The following is a 24,790-nucleotide window of genomic DNA, read 5'->3' on the forward strand; positions in this document are numbered from 1 at the left end:
AAAACACTACCCACTAGGCACACTTCCCCTGTCTTCCCTTAGGCTGAAGCAGAGATGAATGACCCTAGTGCTGCTGTAGCCAGGCAGATGTGTGATGGGCAAAAAGCATGGAGGGTCCATCGCGGCACAGGCGTATCTGTGAAACATGGTGGACATTCCGCTAGGCTGACTCTACAAGATGGGACCACTTTACATCAGAGAAGCCAGAAATCCAGAATCTTCTGAGAAATATTCCAAATCATCAACATGACAACTAACTTAATGTTTAACAAAAGCCTCTGACAGACCAGACCAGAACATGTGCAGGACAGACTGTGAGACTGTGGGGGGCGCCATTTGAGACTCAGACGCCAGCTGCTCCCTCCTGGCACACTCAGCTGTCTTGGCTCCTCTGGCAAGGCCACACAGAACTCCTCTTCTTGTCCCTCCCCTGGCTCCCCACACAGCTGTACCACCCACTCTCAAGCTACATCATCTTCAAAAGTCCATGACGGAGGTGACAAACTAGGAAACCGAGGGCCACTGCCAACATTCTTCAAGTGTCCTACGCCTCAGAGGGCCTGGGGTCCTGCTCGGTGCCTTCAGCACGAAGCTGAAGAAACTGCTGGCCACCATCTTAGAAACCAGGGTCCAGCACAGGAAGAGGCTACCACCATTTGGTTCTAAAGTCAATATAGTAAAGGTGTGGTCTCGGGGTGGCATATGGGAAGCCAGTGGAGCTTTTAGGGGATAAGACCTTGTGGTGGGCCTTTAGGCCATAGGAGGCATGCTCCCAGAGAGGACTGTGGGACGCGGTCTTTCCTTCTCTCTCCTCTTGATTCCAGGCCCCCGGGTGAGCAGTTCTGTTTTGCCATGCACACCGGCCAGAATATGCTGCCTTGCTGCAGGCCCCAAACAACAGAGCCGACTGACTGTGGACTCGAGTAAGCCCGTTCTCATTTTGAGTAGCTCAGTATTCAGGGCAGTGACAGGAAGCTGACGACACAGGTGACCATAGCTGCTGCCTACATGACTGAAAGCCTGAAAGGTTCACATGCTCAGTCTAGACACGGGCTCAGGCAGCAGAGGCAGTGAGGTAGGAGGCTGTCTGCCCAGGCACACCAAAATCCGTGCGCTGCACTAGGAAGAAGAGAGGGAGAGGTATGTACAGCAGGCTTAAAGGGGAGCTTTGCGGCTAGAGATAAGGGAAAGCACCGGACAGGATCCTCAACTCAAAGCCAGCATCCCAGCGACTCAGAAAACACAGCCCAGAGGCTTGCTTCAGGCTACGCTGGACCACCTGCCTTCCTAGTGGCTCCTCCTCATCACCAAGGATGTGAGGGAGAAAACAGAAAGGATGTCTGTCCCTGGTCCTTCTTGCAAGGACTCTGCAGTAGGGATATGCATAAGAGATACCTCAGCATGTCTACACCAGGGAGAAGGAAGAAGGCGGCCATCAGGAGCTAGCCATCTTCACTATGGTATGTGTGACAAAGGTGCCATGGATGGCCCCGTGTCCTGTGTGTCCAGGCCGGCTGGCTGAGAGGCCAGTGAGATTCGACTCTGGGCTGTGTATGGGCATTTTGAATGGGAGGAATTCCCGAGAGGGAGGGGTCCAGGCTAGGGCTGCTAGCACTCAGGGCCAGAGAGAGTCTGTCCAGTAAGAGGAGCCTGGAGCGAAGAGCCATGAGGAAGGCCTGCTCCTGCACATACTTGAAGGAAGCCCCCAGAACTGAACTTCAGGCGCCTGAGCCAATGTTTTCCTTTTGCTGTTGGCTGTAACGGGATGAACTAGGATCCTGTCACAGGCCAGGGGCTTGCGTGGTTAAACGTTAGTTAGTCTCTTCCTCCCACTTGGTTCTGGGACAGAGGCAGGCTTTGTAAGCCACATCCCCCTCTGAGAGCTTAAAGGTGACTTCCTGCACATGCTGTGGAGAAGCTAATACTTGTCCCAACCTGACTGGGATAAGGAGATATGGAAGCTAAGCATTCATACCTCTGGAGACACTGCAGGCCCCCAGGCTGGGCCACAGGAGGGTCCAAAGCCCACCCACCTGTTCTTCTATCTCCACAGAGGTGCCAAGAACCATCTCTAACAGGACCTCCTCATAAGGCAGGCAGGCCTGGGGAGGAGGCAGAGGGAAGGATGCTGAGCCTGAGCCTGCCCTCGGCTTTCCTGGCACCTGGGATGAATTCGGGTTGCTTGCAGGGCCTTAAAGACCCACTCTATCTAGTCTGCAAAGGGGCCACAGGCCAGTGTGCTGCAGGGCTGAGCCAGCTTAGCACTGGGCTGTCCCTCCAAGAAGCTGCTCTGCCCCACGGTCCCTTCTGTCCCACTGGTGTTTTCTGCCTCATTGGGTTGTCAGAGCAACACATGGAGAACTGAGACTTTCTCCCCTGCCGAGTACTCAGCCCTACACAGCTGCTGCTCCATTTGCAGAGACAGAGGCATGGAGAGGAACCTGGGAGGGCTGCAGGAGGCTCTGAAAGGGGAGAGGGGTGCAGACCAGCCACAGCCACTTCTTGCTCCTGTTCTGTGTGGCCTTAGAGGCTCGCTGAAGCGTCAAGGTAACTGCTAGCGCTTGGGGACTGCAAGAAGGAAGCAGGGATAGACTGTTGGAACCTGGGGTACCTCTCTGGGAAGGCCTTGGACTTTGCTGCTGTCTCCCACCTCTCCCCAGAGGGGTACCCGCCCCCACCCCTGGACTGTGTGAGGTGCTCGGCTATACTCATTCTGTCCCTCTTCCCCACTCAGAGGTGCCGGCACACCCTTCAGGATACTCCCAGCAGCCTTCTCCACAAGACTTTCCATAGCCCCGCCCCCAGCAGGCAGGAGGAGGGGGCAGCAGACTCAGGCTGAGTCCAGCTCCTGTGCCCGAGGGCTGCCGAGCTAGCGAGAGGCAGCAAGCACACCCACCTCACGGGTGACTTTGCCGTTGTTGTCGAAGTCATACAGAGTGAAAGTCCATTCCTGTCGGCTGTCCTCCTCCACAGAAACATCACACTGAAGCTCCTGCACACAAAGACAGTTATCAACTAGAGCACTACCTTGGGCCCGGGTAAGGCCATGGGCACCCCAGTTACCCCTCGATGCTGGGAAAGGGAGACGGACAATGACTAAGACATGACCAGCCAGAGAAAGAGGCCAGAGCCGGAGCAGGGCATACAGGTCCCAGGGCACCACTAATCTCTAGTGTTCAAAGACAAAGGAGACACATGGACTCTACAGGAGATTGTGGCCTCACAAGGCCAAACCTCAACCAAAGGTGAGAAGTTTTGGAAAGGCAACAGTGACCAGTGACTGGGAAGCCAGGCAAGATCCCAGGATGGGCAAGTGAACTGGGCAGCAGCAGGCTGGACATGAAAAGGTAGAACTCCACCGTCTGCCCAGACTTCTGGCACGGCCCCAACAGCTGCACACCGTCCTGGGCAGGTCGCTGTGTTTCTGGGGCTTCATTTTCCTTTCATATCAAATACAGAAAATGATCATATCTATCCTATGTCTTGTAAGGTTGTCAGAACATGACATCCCCTGCCATGGGGCCCTCCACCAGCTCAGAGGTCCCAATTCCCCTGCAGCTATGGGGACAGTCCTCAGAATTCCACCTCAAGGGTCCACTTCTCTGCCAAGGGCAGCCCTACAGGGCTAGGTATCAAAGACCCAGAGGTGACCTGATCAATAGCATGCAGGAGTCAGTGCAGACACCATGACCCGGCTCAGAGAGCATGGAGACAGGCCTCCCCACCACAAGGGAAACACCTGCTTACTGGAGTGTGCGTGGCAGGCAAGGTGTTCCTGCCTGCAGCTGCTGCAGCTCAAAGCTGGTTCCCTCTAGTTCTGAAGTGGGCCATGCTGAGTTCAAAGCCAGCCTTCCCTCATCCATGACATGCTAATCGGACACCTGCCAAGTGCCCACTCTACTCTTGAGGAAGTGTTTGATGTGATACAATACATGGCGCGCGCGCATGCGCACACACACACACACACACACACACACACACACACACACACACACTCCTGCACATATGCACCACACACTGGGTTTGCTAGCTATGCCACCTTGACCACACTGCGGGCACCAGGAGCCCTACCCATTTCACTGCTGGCTCCTGGCAAGCAACAGGGGCTCCATTAGCACTGGAGAGCAGAAGGAAGCCCCAGTATTCCGAGCAAGGCGACCCACTGTATACTCTGGGGCGGGAGCACCACATGCCTCCAGAAGACCCGCAGATACTCGCTAACCCCATAGTCCAGGGAGGCTGCCATGTGAAGGGACTTGGCCTGAACTCACAGCTCTGTGCCAACAGTAGAGCTGTGCCCTGTGGTCTCGGGAAGGGAGGGACAGGGAAGCCGTGAAGCGGTGAGGGATGCCAGCAACCTCCGCTGAACTCGGCCTCACTCAGCCCTCGCTCTGTGCTTGGTGCCTGGAGGATCTCAGATACCCACTCTGCTCCACTGCTGGGGTCAGAGAAGGGCAGCAGGATGAGCCATATGCTCTGGGAGGGCCCATCCATTGTGTTGTCCATGTGGTTTGGAAACCGAGGCCCAGGTAGAATTGAAGCCCTGCCCAGGGCCTCCAGTCTTAGCTTCTTCCATACCATAGGAGGCCCCCGTCTGTCCCAGGTCAGTCTCTGGGGGTGAAGGGAAGGCTTGAGGAATCTGAGGATCCTATCAGAGGGCAACAGGCCCAAGGACCAGAGCCATGTCTCCCCATGTACACCCACACTTTGTCGTAGGGTCCTGGTAGTGTGGACTGGCCACCACCCATGTGGAGAGGCCGTGGCTGAGGTGTTAGGGCCTGGAAGGCAGCAGGAGGGATCTCCCACATAAGAGGTCCTCCCATTTAAATGGGCCTCAGTTTCCCCCTTCTAGAGCACCACCATGAATCACAACCCTCAAACGGAAACTTACTTCAAACTTCAGCTGCTTCTTGGAGCCAGGGCCAGGTTCACTCAGTTTCTCCATTCTCTTCTCATCTCCACTGACCAGGCTATCGGTCTTCTCAGGTGGTAGAGCCACTGTGGGGAGGTACAGAGGAAGAGGAGGAAGTCGAGGTCAGGGTGGCTACGCTATTTCCTCAGGCCAAGAGTGCTGGCACCCCCCACTGCAATGCCTGTTGGCTGTGTTCCGTGTCCTTTGATTCTTCGGCCCTGGTGATGCCACAGACTGCCTCAGAGAAAGCCTTGTGGTGCAGACACACCAGTTACTCAGGTTTCCCGGCAGCCTCTCAGACTCCTACTCTGCCCCACCTTTACAGCCTGGATAAGCAGCCTGCAGATTCAGCACCTGTAGAGACAACCAGGCACTTAGCAGGGCTGGGCATGGAGAGGTGTTTAGGGACTGGACAAGCTGTGGGACCACAGCCTTCTGTCTGCACCGCCTCCTGTACCGATACGGTGCTATCTTCAAAGATGCTGATGCACTCAGCCTGTGGGCAGAGCAGGAGGATGGGAACCGAGCTAACAGTCTGAGAAAGGGTATCCGTGTGTGTGTGTGTGTGTGTGTGTGTGTGTGTGTGTGTGTGTGTGTGTGTGTGTTGAAGGACATCGTGCACCACACAATGGCTCTTCAGGGACTGCTCCCTGACCCTTGCCCTTGGCCTCTGCTCACCTGGGGGAATATGAAATTTGTACCATTCTCCTGTGTCCAGGAGGTGCCAGTGTGGTAACACCATCATCCCAGACCCAGGACCCGGGCTACAGGTTTCACCATGTAACAGAATGCACGATAGGAGTCCTTTGACCCTTTCCGTGCGACACAGGGGACTTCAACTTATTTTTCTAGAAGATGCTCCCACCTTTTCCCTCCCAGAGTTCCCCGATGCCCTGGTACAGCGACTTTCTTGTCTATTTTGAAGGGAAACAAACAGTGTGGGTCCTGACCTAAGAAGGCTAGGTTACCCGCGGGCGGCTGAGACGGCTCAGCTAGACTGATAGTTCCAGTTGAACCTTCTGGGGATGTCAGGATCCTGGCAAAATGAGGCACAGGCCAGGAAAGTGGGGCTCTGTCCCCACCCCACTCAATTCACATATCCCAGTGCTGCAATGAGCCCCTAAGAGCAACAGCGGGAAGGGGGTGCAGTGGGGGAGGGGCGCACACCCCCTTGCTTTGTTCACACTTTCCAAGTCAGAGCTCTCTTCCTGGCGTCCATTTGCAGCAGTCCACATGGTACCCTGGAACCAGCGATCATAGCATGGGCAACAGGCTCTCACAGTAACCGGACCCCACAGCCCTCAGTACCACTATTCATTGACTCTCTCTTCACTGGGACCTTGTGAGGCAGTTACTGTTATAAGAATATTCCGGATTCTCGAGACCACAGCCAACTACAAACCGGCCTGCAGCAGTGGTTCTGTTCCCTGGGAGCCTTTTCCTTCTCTCTCCTTGCCTCAGCACAGCCAGCACCCACAGGGGCCGCCAGCACCCACAGGGGCCGCCAGCCCTGACTGTCCACTGAGGCAACAGCTCCCGAATGCCATCAAGATTACTAACTGTGGAACGAATGGCCTGTTACTGAAGAGGAAAGGAGCACACGACACGGTCACCTCCTCAGAAGGCTCCCGGGGCCCGGCATCCTCACTGCCAGGCAGGCCACTGGCCCCAGGTACTTTGGATTCTATCCTTAACAGTCCCACCCCAATCCTATTGGTCAGATATCCTCCCCCAGAGGACCCTGAATCCAGCAAGGCCAGTCAGGCTGGTGACCCACTAGGGACTCAGACAGTCAAGCATCAACTACTCAATCTATCTAGTGCCCACTGGGCCACAGATGCTACCATGAGTCCAGACAGGGCACAAGGTATGGCCATGCCTTTCAGGCACTGGGGCAGGAGGCCCTTCTGCTACTCCTTGAATCAGGGTGCTCTGCTGAGGCCTTTATTAGTACCTACATCTCCAGCAGACACAGCCGGGCTGCACAGGGGCACCACAGTAGAGAGTGGCACTTGGTGCTTCTACTTTTCCGACCAGGCAGCTTTAAGAAAGTCTGTACAGCCGGGCGTTGGTGGCACACGCCTTTAATCCCAGCACTTGGGAGGCAGAGGCAGGCGGATCTCTATGAGTTCGAGGTCAGCCTGGTCTACAGAGTGAGTTCCAGGATAGCCAAGCTACACAGAGAAAGTCTGTCTCGAAAAATAGAAAAGAAAAAAAAAGAAGTCTGTACAGTGGAGGAAGGGTGGTGTCTCCCTCACAGGGATGCTGCTTCTCAGTAGACAGCATCCTCACAGTTCCCGGAGAGAACCAGAGGCTGCTGGTCAACACCACGGTAGGTACTCAGCAAGTGCGCACTAAGTGCTGACTGTGCCCTAGTCCCAGCTGGTAGCCCAGGTCTGAACAATCTCCTTTGCCCCAATCTGCCCCTTTGTAGGAACTATAGAGACATCACAGCCTGCAGAATCCTCCCCTCCCCCTCCCAGAGAGAGAGAGGAGGAAGCAGAAAGCAAAACAAAGCCGAGTTCCATCTTCAAAGCCACTGCCTGGCTCTGCAGAGGTCCTGCTGATGTGAGCTGGCCAGGCTTATCGAAACCCGACTTCAAGTTCAAAGGGAAGTTATCAGACAAGCACCTCCAGGTTCAATGTTGCCTTTCATGTTCCACTTGATAAGCCCAAAGACAAGGAACCGCTGTTCCGTTCTCTCTGGAGTGCCCTTGCTGCCATGCTAGAGAGCATGTCTTCCTTCGGGACCTCCCCCGCCCCTTTCTCCCCACCTGAGGTGGAAAGCACCCCCTTTTATCCTCATGTGTCCTCTCTAGAGACCGCAGTGGCTTAAACTGTCCTCTCTTCCCAAGCAGGTCCCTCAAGCCGTCCTAGCCCACCAAGCCTCCAGGAACCCCCAGGTGGCCGAGTCAGTGAACATGCAGAGCCTCACAGCTTGGGCAGGGCAGAAATGAATCACAGGCCTGAGAGACATGCTGCCCCCGGGTTGGGAGCCGAATAAGACTCCTTGATACCCTGTGCCCTACCAAAGAAGACTTGCATCTCTATTGTCCCCTGACCAAGTGCCAGAACAGGTGGCAGAGAACCCACCGAAAGCCATGCAGGCCCAGGATCAGAGGGAGGGGCTGGGATTCTAGCAACTGGCATGGGATTCACAGATGACCCCTCTGAAACCAAACCAAGGCAAACAGCATTGTGCCCAGGCAGCGAAGTAGCGCACCTCCACTTGCCTATGGCCACTGGCATGAGGGCCAGGTAGTGGAGCTGCTCACAGTAGGCTCTCCAAGTCACATATCCAGGAACTATACTATGCTGCCAAGGACTCTAGTACCCAAGAACTCTCTCTGCTCCCTGTTCCTGCTTGCTCCTTGGCTGCCAGTCTCAGACACGTCTTTCAGAGGTTCTCTGAGCATGCTCAGACTGCCAGGGAAAGCCACAGCAGGGCACATTGCCAATGTGGCAGGAGAAAAGGAGTCAAGGAAGGAGGACAAAAACACATGCTACTGGCCAAGAAGCATGTTTGGGTGATAGGGAGCAGGGTGTCAGCTGAGCCTTGGGAGTCACTGGGCCCGCAGCCTGGCTTTCTAAGTAAAGCTTAATGAGGTATTCCACACTCACCAGTCTCTGGCTGCTTCTGCCGCACACAGGGGACCTGAGGCAAGTCATTACAAGAGTCCTTGTGGTCCACACAGCTTAAGATAGGAACTGTCTGGTCCTTTCCAGAACTTTGGCTATTGCTGCTTTAGGCAAAGGCAGTCCTCCACCCCTTACAGGTATATGCTTGGTAAACAGGACACAGCTTGGAGTTACTGAGTTACTGTGATTTACTGTTTGGCTAACTGGAAACCCTGTGCAGTACCCAACCTGCTCAATCATTCATTATGACCACAGAAGAGAAAAAACATGACATTTCTACTTTCTCAAAATTGCTTCTCAGCCCAGATGGACATGGGGGCTGTTTGTGGGGCTCCTTCTCTTTGCAAGCTACTTTCTGTCCTTCTCACATGGAGGCCATGGCCACTGGAGCTGGCTCGCTGATTTTGCAGATGATGGTTCTCTGTACACATCAGCTCCAGCCTGGCCGCACTCCACCCCCAGCAACTGCCAGATTAAATGCATTACTTGACCATCTTCACCCGGCTCCCTTTGAAGTTCCCTTCTCAAGCTTCAAAATACCTTTTGGAGGGAGATCAGACAGCATTAAACAGAATTACTAATTAATTAAGCAAAGTTAAATTTTAAACACTGTTTGTTGTGTTAGCCAAAAGCCTGAACAGAACAGACTTCTTTCCTCCACCGAGATCAAAGACAGCCTCTTTCCCTCTCCCCTCCCCCAGTTTAAAAAAGGGAAGGAGGAGGAGGAGGAAGAGAAAGGGAAGAGACTTGGGAACCAGGAAAGGTGGCAGCTGTGATTAGGGCCTGGACTCCTCAACCTTCCCCAGGGCCAATAGGAGGCATCTCTGGGATCACATGCTGGGAGAGTTCCCCATCACTTTCTGGGGACTGTTTACCCTGGCAAACAGCAGTGACCCAGAGAGCAGCCTGGCACAGCCCACCCAGCCTGAGTGCTGACAGCTGGCGCCACCCAAACAGCAGGAGGAGAAGAGGGCTAGGAAACCAAGCGGGCCCTCCTGGTGCAGCATCTCTCTCCTAAGCTGCACGGGGCATGCTCACCTAGGGCTCTTGCCCTGTGTCTAGGGTCACCTGGGGTCATCTGGGGTTGCTAGGAGACAGGCTTTGAAAAGCAGGCTGTGCACTGCTCAATTCCAGAAGTGTCATTAACATGACACCAGAGATGTGCATAAATGTACTACTTCCGGCATTTCTCAAGGGAGACAGGCAGGTGTGGAAGGAGGAGCGCTGAGTGCTGTCTCTTTAATTGGTACAAATGCGTCTGAGCTGGCAGGGCGTGGTCTGCTTCCATTCAATCTGGCAATTCATTCCATACAGTCCCATGTACGGGGCCCTCTGATGACCTCACAGCAAGCAGGCTCTGTGTCTACACAACAGAACTCTAACTTCCTAGAGGCTGGTCCCTGGTAGCTGCTGCCCCTGTACTGCCCACAGGAGGTGGCACATCTATGCACCCAGGCAGAGTAGGAGTTTTCATACGCATGAGCCCAGCTGTGCCATGTCCTACACACAGGCATAGGTAAGCTAGGACAGACAGATGCTGTCAGTCTTGGCTTGAGCAACATGGAGGTTTGGTGTGAGGAAATGGTTGAAAAATGGGGGAATGCAAACTGAGGTGACAGCGGCCAGTGCCAGGTTATTTTAACATAGTCCACAAAACCCTAGTTAACAGCAAGTTTGGATAAAAGTGACAAATTGGAAACCAGGTTATGACCACGGCAGTAAAGACCCAACCTCAGTAAGGAAAGAGCAGCAATGGCATCGAGCGTGTGCCACACGTCTCTCCATCTGGGTAGCCGGGTAATTTTCAAGCAGACACAATAGGAGACTGAGCACAAGCTGGGGCTTCTGTGCTGAAGTTGGGACACGTGCCCTAACATGCTTGTGATCCCCTGCAATTGTCCACACAAAGATATCTGTGACAAATATTCTGGTCTAAGGGTGGCTTGCCAGGATGTTTCTGGGCCTCCAAACCTCCAGCAGCAGCTGTCAGGGGGAATGCAGATGGATTTTTAATATTAGCCTATGCCAAAAATAATTAGGAGGGTAAATCTGCGGCCGTGAGGAGAAAGATCGTGTGTGCATTCCAGACCAAATGGTTTCTTGGATGACTGGCACAGGCCTCACGAGAGAAAAGGCTCTGGAGATGCACAGATGTGCCAGCCGGGCACTGCCGGTCAAGTTGGCAGGTACACATGTTGTCTCATTAAGTCCTTACTAGCATAATGTAGGAGTGTCACCATTTGCATTTCACAACACTGGGACTAAAGCTTAAAAAGCAAATCGAAAGCTGGGCAAGGTGGCACATGCCTGTCTTAGGAGGCTACGGCAGGATGGTGAGTTTGAGTCGCCCACCCCTACACTGTCAGGCCACTGTACCAGGACTTTGTATTTAAAAAGAAAGGAAGGGAGGGAGGGAGGGAGGGAGGGAGGGAGGAAGGGAGGAAGGGGAGAGGAGAGGAGAGGAGAAGAAGAGAAGAGAAGAGAAGAGAAGAGAAGAGGAAAAAAAAGAGTGTATTCTTAATGGTCTCTCCCTACCCCCGCCATGGTTCTAGAGTCAAATCTCACAAACCTGGAGCTTCCCTGGTTAAGAAAACGAGAGTGGAATTTCTGCAAAGCATTCCATGACTCAGAAGCCATGTCTTGCCCGAGACAGCACTGCACATTCCACATTCACAGGGTGGAGAGCTCAGAGTTGGAGTTTAGTGTCATTGCTCAAATTTGGATGGGAGGGGAGTTGAGCCAAGTGAACTGACAGGACAATTTAGGAACTGGGGGAAAGAAGCCAGGGGGTGTCACTAAGTACCCTTTCATGGATAGATGTTCCTGATGCTCCCCCCAAAACCCATCTCGGACTTTGAGGGACCGAGGACAGAAAGAGGAGAGGGAGAGAGAGAGAGAGAGAGGGAGTCTGTGTCTGCATCTGCTCATACTAGGTCCAGCTTTTAGTTTTTCATGTCTTAGCTTTTTAGGCAATCCTATCCCTGGAATTTTCAATTTCAAAAGCTTCAAGTTGAAGCAAGCTTGGTTGAGCTTTCCAAAGAGCCCAGAGTTCTGGATTGAGGAGCTTCACTGTGAGGCTCTGCTTTTCAGGGAACCACTACCACCTCCCAGGCAGCAGTGATCTGCCCAGCAGAGCCCCCAAGCACTCCCTGGCTTCCCTCCAAATGTGCAAACTCCCCTCCCACACGCCACCACTGGGCCCAGATCCCAGCACTGGTTCTGCTTTAAAGACACTTGTGACTGAGAGGAAAGAGGCCATGGGGAAAGGAGGCAACTGTCTGCAAACACTGTCCGGTCTTCATTTTCGGAGGTCTGAATAGAGCTGGGGGATATCGTGAGTGTAGGCGGCGACCAAGAGAGTGGTATGGGCCTGCTATGGCCATCCATTCTGCCTGTCATCCCTCTCCCCTGTGAAAGCCCAGGAAGGAGATTAGCTTTCAAACCTGGCCACCACAGATAGAGCTAAACCTCCCTGGCATGGCAGAGGAGAATCTCCTGGCCATGCTGCACTTTCATGGAGAGCAGATGGGAAGACATCAGGTCACGTCCACTCGGTGGAAACAGCTTAGAGATGCTGGGGACTGGAGTGTGACTGCTGAGCCTACAGGGAAGTCCAAGCAGGGAGGGGAGCCAGGGTGGCTGTCTGCTGCTCCCAGAGGCCTCCTCAGACTTCAGGCACTGCCAGCCAGCCTTGAAGATGGACCTGCCCTGGAGTGCTGAGTGGAACTGCCTGTGGCCACTTCTTGAGAAGCACTTACCCTTACCTTCTAGTTCACTGTCCTTTAACTCCAGTCCCCAGCAGCCAGGTGGCTTGACCACCTCAGCGCCTCCATTTGGATGGCCAGCAGGGTTTTCAACTTGGCATCCCTAACCAAGTGCCCTGCACCCAGTATTTCTCCCTGTCACCCAGGCTTCTCTAGGGTTTTTGGGGTTTTTTTGTTTTTGTTGTTGTTGTTGTTGTTTTGTTTTTTTTGTTTTTGTTTTTTTTTTTTTTTTTTTGGTTTTTTGAGACAGTTTCTTTGTATAGCTTTGTGCCTTTCCTGGAACTCGCTCTGTAGACCAGGCTGGCCTCGAACTCACAGAGATTCGCCTGCCTCTGCCTTCCGAGTGCTGGGATCAAAGGCATGCACCACCACCACCTGGCCCAGGCTTCCCTTTGTCCTTACCCAGACACCAAGCTCCTGTGGGTTCTGTTTTGAGAGCCTGGAGGGGACCTGACCCAAGGAGAGGGGTCACAGCCTTCAGCAGCCTTGGCAGCCTCACAGGTGGTACAGAACCAATAGCCTGCCAGGTTCTGCAAAACTAGTTTTCTACAGCAGATGCCAAGTGGGCACTGGGGAGGTAGACATGCTGCCTGGAGCCCTGAGATGGAAGTGAGTCACGAGGCTGGGTTGGGTAGGGCCAGCTTCGGGTGAGAGCAACAAGGAGACCCTGGGGATAGGAGACATACGCAAATCAGGGGGAGCCCATGATGGAGAGAACACCCTCGGACGTATCCTGGGCCTGCCTACCAAGCCAGTACTGACTTGCACTTAGGGCACAAGCCTGAGAGGCCAAGTAATTGCTGGGAGTGAGTGAGGGGCTGCCCCTCCTGTCCCTGGCTGCTGCTGGATCCTCAGAAGGGTCCCTCTCCTTTCCACACCCTGCCACACAGGCCTGCAGTCAGTTTGGAACCTCTGATGTTTACTTTGTTCTTTCCCAAGTTCAAAAGGAGCTCACAGCCCTGCACACCAAGCCAGCCTTAATCTCCTGCTTCGCTCCCAGCTGGCCAGTTAAGGCGGCTAAGACTCGGGATTAGGGGCAGCTTTACAGAACAACCCAGGAGCCAAAGCCCTCCTCTCCTGGGATGGCCAGAGACTCCTTTTCATCTTCACGCCTCACATGGCCCTTTTTCTCCCTTAAACAGCTCTCTAGCAGCCAAGAGGCAATGAGCTTGGCCAACAGAAAGACAAAGACGACATTCAGGAACCAGTTTTCTCCCCTAGCCAGGAGCATAGAGGGATACCACAGCCCCAGATCCAGCAGGTGTATGGCTGTGTGGCCAGGACTCAGGGGCATCTGCCCTTGCCAGCCTGCCATGCCCAGCCATATCCCTGCCCTAGTGTGCGTGAGCTTGGGCTACTACAATAGGAGCAGCAGGAGAGCCCCAAGTGGACAATGGATTCTTCCAAGGGTCTTAAAGAACAGACAGGGTCCTTGCTTTCCTGGGCTGCTCAACATTGGCCAGGCTCTCCTCCCATAGTAACAGGCAGAGGAAAGCCATTGCCTGCCACAGTCATGAGAAGCCAGCTGAGCCACGTGGGCACAGCAAAAGGCACTAGCTCCCACTCTTACAGACAAGGACACAGGCATTGCCAGAAACAAACCAGCAGGCTAGAGGCTAGGTCCATGCCACTGTCACTAGCTCTACAACATGGCACTTCGGCTGCAGAAAGGAGAGGTCTTGCATGACAGATCAAAAGCAGAGAGGCCAGAGGCAGGCTGTATCAATATGTTTAGCTAGGGCACTGCATAGATGGACTTGGGGGGGAAAAGCAATCAATCATGTTCAGAATCCAGCCGGACACTCATTATCACTGATCCCATCATAGGAGGGTAGCCCTGTGATGGCCTGCCTGAAGTCTGGTAGCTCCTGAGCACAGGGTGTGAGTGTAACCCTGAGGACTGTGAAGGGCTTCACGTCCCCGCCTACCCCTTCAGAGCTCTGTGGGCCTTTTCCCAACCTGGTGCCATAGGCAGAGCTACTAAGACCCACATACCTTCTAGCTGGAAGTCGTCCTCGTCCTCCTCACCGAGCGCCTCTCTGGAAGTGTCACCCACGAGCTCCTGGGGAAGACAGGGCAACGGTCACAGGACAGTAGGACCCAGCAGGAACCCACCTGGCTAGACGGGCACGTGACATTGAGCACAAAGTACCAAGTCAAACAGGATGGGCCTAGTCATGGGCTTCTTGACCAAGTGCAAGTGACTTCTCAGTGCACAGCACCCTGGGAAAAACTTCCCAAGATCCACCTAGGACCCACATCTCCTAGAGACCAAGTCCACTCCCCCACTGGAATGCCAGGTAAGATCAATGTCCCTTACCCCTCCTGTCCAGCCAACTTCACAGCCACAGCCTCAGAAGGCACCAAGGAAAGACCTCGGTCTAGATTCTTCCTCCAAACCAAGTGGGGCCCTCTATGCTCTCTTCTCTGGTAAATCCCTATTGCCCTCGACCAATTGTAGCACCAACACATTGGCTAACACCCTGGACCTGTATGCTCTGACTCCAGTGAACCTCGCTGGAGCCTCCACGTCTTGCCCATGGCCTATTTTCCCACTAGCCTGGTCTAGGCACACGCCTGATCTGTCCTCTCCATGAGCTGATGCTGTTTAGAACCAATGTGGCAGGGGTCCTTCCTTAGCAGCCTTGTCAAGCTGCCATCCATTCGGATACTGTCATATTGGCAAAGGGAATTTTGCTGTCCTCCAGGCTAGGGAGCGCCTAACATGTCAAGAGCCTGAAGCCCCAACTGTCTGACTCACCCCAGCGGACTAGAGATACAGAAAGACTAGACCGTATCTTGCAAAATGACTTCTCTATTTATAGGTACTCAGACAGGAATTCTGAAACCTAAGATTATTTAGATAAAGTTAAACAAGACCTTTTAATGTAAGACTTCTCAGGGCCTTCACTACAGTTATCAACATGTGAATCTCTGTTGATATATAGTGCAGTGTAGGGCACACATCCCAAGGACCCAGTCTGGAAAATACTCCTCTCTTGGAAAAGGAGGAGGTCAGGGAGGGTATGCCATATTCCCTCTCCTAATGTCACAATGGTTGGTCTGATGATGCCTCTAAATCCCAGCAAATGGTAAGCAGTGAAAAGCCCAAACACACCAGCTGCAACCAGTGCCTCACTGTGACCACAAAAATCTTTGCCTGGGCAAAATTTTCACAGAATATAAACCATCCAAATGTGGCACTTCAGATGCTTACAGAATACCCAGGCCGCCCTGGGCCTGGCAGAGCAAAGGATGCCGCACACCACAGTGTGTGGCTCACTGGTTAGAGCCGCAGGGTGGTTTCTAATCTCAACTTTTGTTCTGGAGACAAACAGTCCTCTGTTAGCCTGCAGCCTAGATCATTGTAGGCACTCCTTCTTCAAGGTGGTTGAAACATGACTGTCTCTGCTCTGGTGTCCCATTTACTTCAAACCCTGGTGGCTTTCTTCACTCCCCTGCTTGCCAATTATCATAATCACTGAACATTTCCCAGGCTTGTAACCTGGCTGTTTGTGTTAACAGAGCCAGAGTTGACAGGGAATCTGGAGACAGCGACAGGAAAGGTACACACACAGGTGGCATCATCAGATGGCAGGCACACCCCGGCAGCCAATTAAAGCCCAACTTTCATGCCACAAAGACTGCTGCCATCTCCTCAGCCCTGAAAGGCCAGCAGGCAGTGTTTGCGACAGGAGCAGCAGCAGGCTTTAAGGGGACAAAGGCCCTTCATGCTGGGTCCTCTAGGAGAGAGTGGGCTCAGCACTGATCTCAGTAGCCCTGACAGCACCACAGCAAGGAGGCTGGCCATGATGAGCCTTTGAGGTCCTGTGACTTTCTGTTGGCATTACTGCCATATCACCCCAACAGAGTGGCCAAGGAAGCCATCTACTGATGCTGCATGACAGACCCAGCACACCTGCAGAGGACTGAGCTCACACAAAGTATATGCTCTGTAACACACTGCAGTGCTCCCTGGGCCACTCCAGGGTCTCGGCATAAAGTGTGCATGGTCTCTAGACCCAGGGAAAGGTGGTGTGGTGAGCCAATCCTAGGTCATGCCCTGGCTTCTGGGCTCTCCTGGCATTTGGACTCTGGTGGACTTACCTGTACCGTGGCCCCAGTATGAGCCACACTATGGTGAGAGAGCTAACACTCACAAGACGCTCCCTGAACAGCAGGCGGTGCTGATTCGTGTTAAAGAGCCTCCTCTGGCCATCACAACAGTCCTGCTCTGTCCGCCTCTCAAGAGAGAGTACTCAGAGCACTCGTGCAGCATGTCCAGCATGTGCAAGGCCCTGGGTCCCACGCACAGCATTGCAAAAAGGGAGGGAATTGGAAAGGAGGGAGAAAGGAAGGGAGTGGAACCCTCTCTATTATGCATTTGAGGCTAGCCTGGGCTACACCTTATCTCAAACAAACAATGCATGAAATGGGGCCCAGCCATCAGCTCTGGTGGCTCAGAGGCTAAGCACTCCCAGTCTATCCAGTGGGACTCAGCAGTACAGCTAGCTCCTTCTTCTCTGTGGTGTAGGCTTGGTCCTGGCTCCAGCCTGGCCAGAAGCCCATTCCACACAGCCACAGACCTGTAGCGACCTCCTACAGGAAGGCAGGTGCTGTTGGAGCTGCGCACTCAGACCTCATAGCTGTAATGAGCCCCATGGGGCCTGCAGCAGAGGGCACAGAAATGCGATCAGGCAGTCACGGGTGGTGCAAACACAGCTCACTGACAAGCTAAGTCTAGAAGGTGCAGCTCTACCTCCCACGTGCCTTGGTTCCCCCTCCACAGATAGGGCCACAGCACACTATTTCAGGGTGACTCTGAGGAGCAAGGGAGTGCTCCACCTCCATGCTGGAAGATCAACCAGCAGTTACGGCTCCTCGCTTCCTCTGTATTCATCATCAAACACTATCAGTACATACTGGAAGTGCTGGAACTGACCAACCTTAGCTATCCTCCAGTGGCAATCACTGTGGGGTATGCTGCTATTATCCCACTCTATAGATGAGAAAACCAAGGCAGAGCAGTCTTGTGACTTGCCAATGCTATAGTTCTTACACACCAGAGAGCCCAACCCTTACCACCGTACTTTCTTGTAAGAGGCCTGAGTCTGGAACTTAGACAGAGAACTATCTCATTCCTAGGACCCAGGGCCTAGGCCCCATCTCCTCTGGCTTCTAGGACTGTGGGCCTCAGACTTACTCCAAGTTCTGACTAAACAAGAGGCCTGACTTGGTATTCTGTCAGGCCATGTGGCCTACATGTGCCTCTGAAGTCCCGGTGCTGTCCCTCCGCTGCCCTGGAGCCCAGGCTCCACCCCTCACTGGGCCCCAGGAAGAGCAACTTCTCCCGGTCACTGGTGTGCAGCCGGCCCAGCCCTGAGCTAGGAGGCACAGGCACACTGCCTTATAAGGCCTCCGGGACGGAAAACCACATCAAAGTGGGGCCTTGGGGAGTGTTGGCGCAGGCTAGGGATTTTCCTCTTTGTCGTTGGGACCTCATACTCCTGAACTCAGTCTCCCCCCACGCAAGGCCCCAGCAGGTCTCTGTCAATCTTTCTGTTCTCTAAGAGGTAACAGATGTGGGTGCCACACATTTTCCAAGCAAACTCTTGGTGCCCACAGAACACGGTACCATGCAGACTCAGGAATGCACGGGACTGAGACATTCCGGTAAGAGGGGGCACAGCCCAGGCCACCCCAGAACCCTCAGAATCAAGCAGCCTGTCCTAGTTAGGCCCTGAGATGAATGCATAGCAAACTCTTTCTTCCATGAACTCTGCAGACACAGCCCAGCCTCACTAATAGCACGCTCCATCTTCTGTTGCCAGAGGCAGGACAGGGCTGGTCCATGCTCTAGTGCCCAGGTGGGCCCAGCTCGGGCTCCAGCCCCTCTCCACAGCTGAGTGACAATAAAAGTGTCATTAAACTTGTCCACCTCTATTTTCCTCCTCTGTAAAATGGAGATGTTTTTATGTCAGAGGAACCAAGAAAAAGGTGGGGTCAAAATGTCCAGGTGACCTCTGTTACAAAGTCAAGAGCCCAAATGTCAGATTCTCCCCATTCTTCTGCCATAGCCTCCTCTCATGCTCTCAAATGTCCTCATGGTCCATCCTGATAATCACCTAGCTCCCAGCAGCTCCGCCCCCTCTGAGAGCCCATTTAAGTTCACTGACATCTAGAGCTAAGAGATTTCCCCAAAGCCACCAAAAGATACAATGTGGTTCTTCACTGTGGGTTGGTGGACTCCTCTGCCTGCCACAGAGCATGTCCCAAGGGAGGAGTGAGGGAACACATGCAGAGGATGTGATGCCACCACTGTGCACCTAGGAAACAGTGACTGTATAAGGGACCCTGAGGCACACAAGAGGCCAGAGAGTGTATGGAATGGATGCCCTGGTCACCCACTGGGAAGGGAAAGAGACACAACCTCAGTCAGAAACCAGCCTTCTCAGAATCCTTCTAGTGCTCAGAGATGAGGACAGTGGTCCCTTGGGCTCCATGGGGGCCGATTCCAAAGACGTCCAAATCTTAGGACTCTGAGGGCTCTTAGATAAAACAGCACAGTATCTGCAGCGCCTAGCTACCTCCCTCGAAGTCTTTAAGCCATCTCTGGATGACTCTCAGTTCCGACAAGGCAGCTGTGTAAGCAGCTGTCACACTACTCTGTTCAGAGAATGACAGCCAAGAAAATAGTCTGTACTTGTTCAACACAAAGGTGGTTTTTTCCATGTGTATCTTCCACGGGATGAATGGGTGGGTGTGGAACCCACAGACACAGAGGGCCAGCTGCACATCCACGTGCCACCCGGGTAATGAAATCCTGACTTAACAGACTGCAGATGACTACCCACTTCACAGAAGAGGGACCTGGAGTCCAGACAGATGGAGAGAAGGGTCTAAGAGATCACAGAGAAAAGGCAGCAGAGGAGGCTGGGGTCCTCTAGGCCCAGGAGGCTACGATTTCCTAGTTTCAGGACTTCTGGGGTGCCCAGTCACCAACATCACCAGCAGCTGATTGCTTTTCTGTGGTACATCCAGGGAACAAGAGATGGAGAACCAAGGCTTCTCACCACCTGGGCCTCTCTTGCTGTGTCTAGCACACACCATGAACCTGGACCTAGCCTAAGAGTCCATTCTACTCATGAGCACCACAGGCTGTAGGTGCTGGGAACTGCCCACCCAGGCCAACAATGAGCAACATGCAGGTCCAGAATACAACCCAGTCGCCATCCAAGGGCTAAGGAGATGGACAAGGCTCCCAGAAGCACTGGCTCCCGTGACAGGAAGTTGGGGCACCCCCTCCCCAGGGGCAAGAAGAACACAAGCTCATTCTGCCCCAGAACAGTATCAGAACCAAGATCTCAGCAGGCTGCTCCCAAAGACGGGCAGCTTCTCTCCTCAAGTATACAAGACCGTAAGGCAGAGAGAGCCCTCAACTCCTCTACCAGTCTGCCAGCCTCAGGTCACCAGCAATGGATCCTAGACTCTCAGGAGAAGGTAAAGACACCTGTCTCTCTGGTTGCATTTTGCCTCAGCTCCAGCTCCTGAAGTTCACCGCTTCAGCTCAAATGCAGGTCAGGGAGAATAAAAGGCAATGGACCACCATCTCTGAAAGCAGGCTCCACATGATGGGGCCTAGCTGATTTTGTCTTGGAATAGTACCTGATACATTCATTATGTGTGTGTCCAACCTCTGAACATTTTGACACAGTACTAACGAAAATCTTGCAAAAACTAGGTGTTCTAAGTAAGTTTACCATTTTGTGTTAAGTTGCATTCATAGCTTCCTGGGGTGCCTATGACTTGTAGGCCATGGGCTGGACACATCTGTTAGGTGCTGGGCAAATGCGATAAATGTCTTCTGGATGGATTTTGGCACCAGGAACACTGCCCTCCCTATCCTGCAGGTGTTGCAAACTGGGAGGGTGACAACTGCCATCGCATTAACCTCTTCTCTTGCAACAGCAACTCGGGTTAAACTTGTCTCGCTATACAATCCTGACTCTTATGGACCAGGGACCAAGCCACAGCCTACTACAACTGGGATCCGAGATTCTTGCCATGTCCAGGAGCCATGGGAGCCTTGCTTGGGCCACCCTTGCCCATGGTCCTTCATTTCCCCAGCTGGCCCAACCGTGACGCTCAGAGGAGGGAGGTAGCTCTCAGGCACTGGCAGGTCTGGCCTTCTGCCTAGGCTCACAAGAACAGCCTCCGTGGCTCCAAAGACACGGAGCAGTGATTAAAATTCCTTGCATTGCTCCTATTTTTATCTGCCGAGGATGTAATCAGAGTGCTCCTTGCGGCGCCCCCAGCTGGCCCCCCACAGCTAAGCATGCAGCCTGGATGCCTAGTCTGCTGCTAGGGAGATGGACATCAGACATCTGGAAGGACCCCACAGGACACAAATGATCCCCAGAGATGGCCTTGCACATTTCTGGCATCAGCCAGCCACAGATCAACAAAATATACTGCCCAGACTATCACTCTGCAAGCTGTGGACATCTGTGTGGCATCTATATGCCAAAAACACCACAACTTCCTTCAAGACAGTTCCTACCTAAGCTACTTAATATTTCTCTCCCCCTCCCCCTAGCCACTAGAGCACTGGAGTACTGAGGGATAGAACCTAGGGTTTCTACCAAGCACTCTACCACTGAGCTCCCCAGCCTTCTTTTTATATTTATATTGTTTATTTTGAGACAGAGTCTCAATTGCCAGGCTAGCCTTAAGCTTGTGATCCCCTGCCTTGGCTACTGAGTAGCTGGGATTACAGGTGTGCAGCTGGCTAATATTCAACTTCTCTAAGTATGCTAAACATCCTCATTCTCTCCCCATCTCCTCTCCTCAGTCAATGAGATCGGTGAAAGACTGAATATGAGTCCTCATTATATTTGAGGCTTCTGAGGGGTGTTTCACATTAAACAGATACAGTCATTAAAATGCCAGATGTCCATGACTTACCATTTCAAGTCCAACCCCACAGAAGAATGATGCCCAGGCTTTGAGAATGGTAAAAGCACCATGGTGCAGCCCTGCCCTGTGGCACGGTTCACTCTAAACAGGGGGGTGGGGGGACGGACACAGAGCAAGGCTAACCCCAGGGACTCCCAGGCTCTTCCCACAGGATAGCAGCTACGTTAAGACTGTGATTTCTACGGATGGAGAAAAGAAAGCTGAAGGGAAAATAAGCTCAAATCAACAGAATGTGGTATGCTTTCTTGTGTTGAATCTCAGAGTTTGAAGCGGGAGTTCTGGGGCAGACGAGGCTGTTCAGAACAGCCAGGGCATGGGCCTAGCCAAAGTTCAGATACATCTCTATAGTAGAGCCCAGGAGCTCACTGGGGCATGTGGGTACTAGGACCATAAAGACAAAGACACAGTGATCACAGTAACTAACATACACTGAGTGTAATAGCTGTCCAGTGCTATGCTCAGTCCGGTACCTCTCTAGCTAAACCCTCCACAGCGCAGGGTCTGAGGCCTGTTGCTGCCCCAACATGAGCCCTGTAGATACTGAGGTTCTCTCTGTTCATCAGTGTCCCCAACTGCTGTAACAGGGAAATGAGTTGTGCATGAAACAGTGAGCTCACACCTGGAGCAGGAACTGTCACCCTCAGTTCCCTGGCTGGGGCCTTCACCGTCACCCCACTGCCCTCTCCTCTCTGAGGTCTTTGGGGATCGGACATCTACGCTCTCCCCAAAGGCACATGGTCAGGCTGTTGCCTTCCCTACCCCTATGTTCCACTACCACTGCCAGGTGGCTGCCTGTCACACTGCTCACCTGCCCAGCCATGGCCTACTGCTGCCAGCTGAGATCTGATGGCAGGAGTGAGCAAGAGCACCTGAGCACATCTGACCGGCCTGCAGCTGTGCGAGGGCCGTGGCGGCGCCAGTCTGCTGCCAGGCTACAGCCCATGCGCCTCGTGGAGCAGGGCGGCTGTGAGCCAGGCCACTCACGGCAGGCGGCCACTCACGGCAGGCGCCACTCACGGCAGGTGGCACTGTCATCTGCTGACCTGACGGCAGCGCCTCTGCAGCCCCCAAGCGACCTTGCGGAGGGGAAGGATGTGTGTTCTGGCCCAGGACAACAGGCAGTCAGGCCAGGAGCTGGGAGAAGGGGGATCAGAAGCGAGTTTCCTCACTCAGCCTCAGAAGTGAGGTACTGGCTTCTAGCTTTGTTAAACAAATGCACACATGAGCAAGAATTTTTCTTTCTGTCCTCACCATGCAGGAACATCTGGAGAGGGTAGGCAAACAAATGTCTTGGCCAGACTCTAGGATACTCTTGTCTGTACACACACACACACACACACACACACACACACACACACGGGGTGGGGTGAGTGATGCTCTATTTAGCTCTAAAGGACATAGACGTATACACACAGACAGACAGACAGACACACACACACACACAGAGGGTGGGGTGGGTGGTGCTCTATCTAGCCCTAAAGGGCTCTGGGTAAACCACCTGCAGAGGTCACTTCCCACTGGCCCTGCTCCTAGAACCCCAGGCCTTCCTTCCCAGCTGCCCCCATCCTGTTCTACAACCCAGCATTAAAGGCTTGTCAGCCAGGGCATGGAGGCAGAAGCAGGCAGATCTCTATGAGTTCGATGCCAGCCTGGTCTACATAGTGAGTTCCAGGACAGCCAGAGCTATGTAGAGAGACCTTGTCTCAAAAAAAAAAAAAAAAAAGTGGGGGGGAAGAGGAAGAAGGAAAGCTTCTTGTTGCTTTCCCACAGGCCAATGAGTCCAGCCCACCTGTGTTGTCAGACCCAGAGCCCTCTGCCCTTCATAAGGGTAGTCTCACACCTCCCTGCACTAGTGGGGGCATTTACCACACTTCCCCACCCATCCCCTATTTGGGTAGAATCAAGTTTCAGCCTGGGGACTGATCTGAACCCCAAAGCCTATGCAACCTGATGCACAGGAGCACGAGGCTCACACAGAGGCAGACATGAGAGACTGGATGCCAGGGGGCCCACGTGACCAGTCTGGAGCCCTTCCTGCTATGAGATGAGTGGGCAGCACAGCCACCGCCTGTGGGACCCAGTACTGTGAAACTGTTGCTGCTCCCACCCCACTCTCTGATCATGCGCTGCCTTTACACCAAAACGTTGTTTTCAATATTAAAACAAAGATGTGGCTTCCGTCAGATTCACCTGAAGCCCATGCATCCCACACCAACCCACAGATTCTCCAAGCCCATCTCCCTTGGGTCCTCCCTGGGTTCAAATATAGCAGTCTCCACTGCTGCCCAGGCCAGACCACAGGAGTGAGCTGATGCTTCTCCTGCAACGTTTCCTTCCTTCCGTCCCCACGTCCTGTTGGCTCCACCCTCGAGCCACAGGCTGGCATTGCACACTCTCACCTCCTTCACGTCCCCACGTGTCCCAGCACTGACACAGGGACAACAGTGATTGTTCCCTGCTCCCCACCACTGCTTCACCAGGCCCCACCCACTGCACATCATCCACGGCTTCCCGATCGCTGTCTGCTGCAGTCACGGTCGACACCCTCCTTGCTAGTGTGGTGCTTAGCACATGGCCTACTCAGGCCTCTGCACCTACAGCATCCTCTGCCTGGCCTGCTCGTTCTCTAGGAAGCCCCTCTCTCCTTCAGGGTTTCACTATTAGTCTATTTTAAAATGCAGCCCCTCCCATGACATGCACTCACCCCCTGCCTCAGTCTTCTCTGGGACTCACCACCCTCTGTAATACTATACCAGGCCTCACAGGAGGCATGCAGCAGGCACGTGCTGAGCAACCAATGCAGCTCTCTATTTACAGACTGAGAAAACATTCCCTGCATTTTCTCCCAAGAAAAAAAAGCAGTGGCCCAAGAGCCCAGAGAATGTGATTGCCTCTGCTAAAATTATCCACATGTTCCCATATATCAAGGTTACAGAGATGGCACCAAAAATGCTCTCTGAGGCTGTGCCAGCTGGCATGCAGGTCACCTGATGTTCATCACCAGCTCAGGAGTTCGCCAACTTATCCACAGCCGGGAGCAGGTTCTGAGTGCATCCAGTTCAGCCCCAGCCAACAGAAAGACCACATAAAGAATCCAGGGGTCCCCGTGTCGAACTTCTCACACCTTTACTGATATCTGCATTAGGACCTTGAGAGCCTTTCTTGGTACATGGGCTCCCTGAGGTCTCCCAGAGGCCACCCCTGTGAGGTTTCCTTGGAACCCACCCTGGCACCTGGTCTGAAGGCTTGGAACTGGGTGGTCCTGAGAAAGGCACAGGAAGCTACAGCTCATGGTGAGTCTGGACAAACTCTAAAGAAAAGTCACAATCTAGAGGTCCTTACAGAGCCCACAGCCCACCCAGAAATGGCACCTTTACCTCTTCCTTCACTTGACTGTCTCGGGACATCCTTAAGAAACCAGAGACACAATCCTCAGGTTTGCTTCTGTGGTGCCTGACGTAAGATGGGGTCCCATTGAATTATCTGTGGAGTTGGGGAG

General features: G+C 53.4%; 1 protein-coding gene across 2 annotated transcripts in view; it reads right to left on the bottom strand.

Annotated features, from left to right (window-relative positions):
* Nkd1 (NKD inhibitor of WNT signaling pathway 1) overlaps positions 1 to 24,790 on the bottom strand; it is a 73,804-nt gene that overhangs the window by 6,515 nt on the left and 42,499 nt on the right. For both annotated transcript variants that reach the window (XM_052728597.1, XM_052728598.1), the window contains 3 exons: positions 14,311 to 14,377; positions 4,892 to 4,998; positions 2,897 to 2,992 (listed from right to left, as the gene is read on the bottom strand). In XM_052728597.1, coding sequence (XP_052584557.1) covers positions 2,897 to 2,992; positions 4,892 to 4,998; positions 14,311 to 14,377 — 270 coding nt within the window. The remainder of the gene's footprint in view (positions 1 to 2,896; positions 2,993 to 4,891; positions 4,999 to 14,310; positions 14,378 to 24,790) is intronic.

Source organism: Peromyscus californicus, unplaced genomic scaffold (assembly GCF_007827085.1).
Source record: "Peromyscus californicus insignis strain IS unplaced genomic scaffold, ASM782708v3 Scaffold_8__1_contigs__length_139910024, whole genome shotgun sequence".
Taxonomy (NCBI): Eukaryota; Metazoa; Chordata; class Mammalia; order Rodentia; family Cricetidae; genus Peromyscus; species Peromyscus californicus.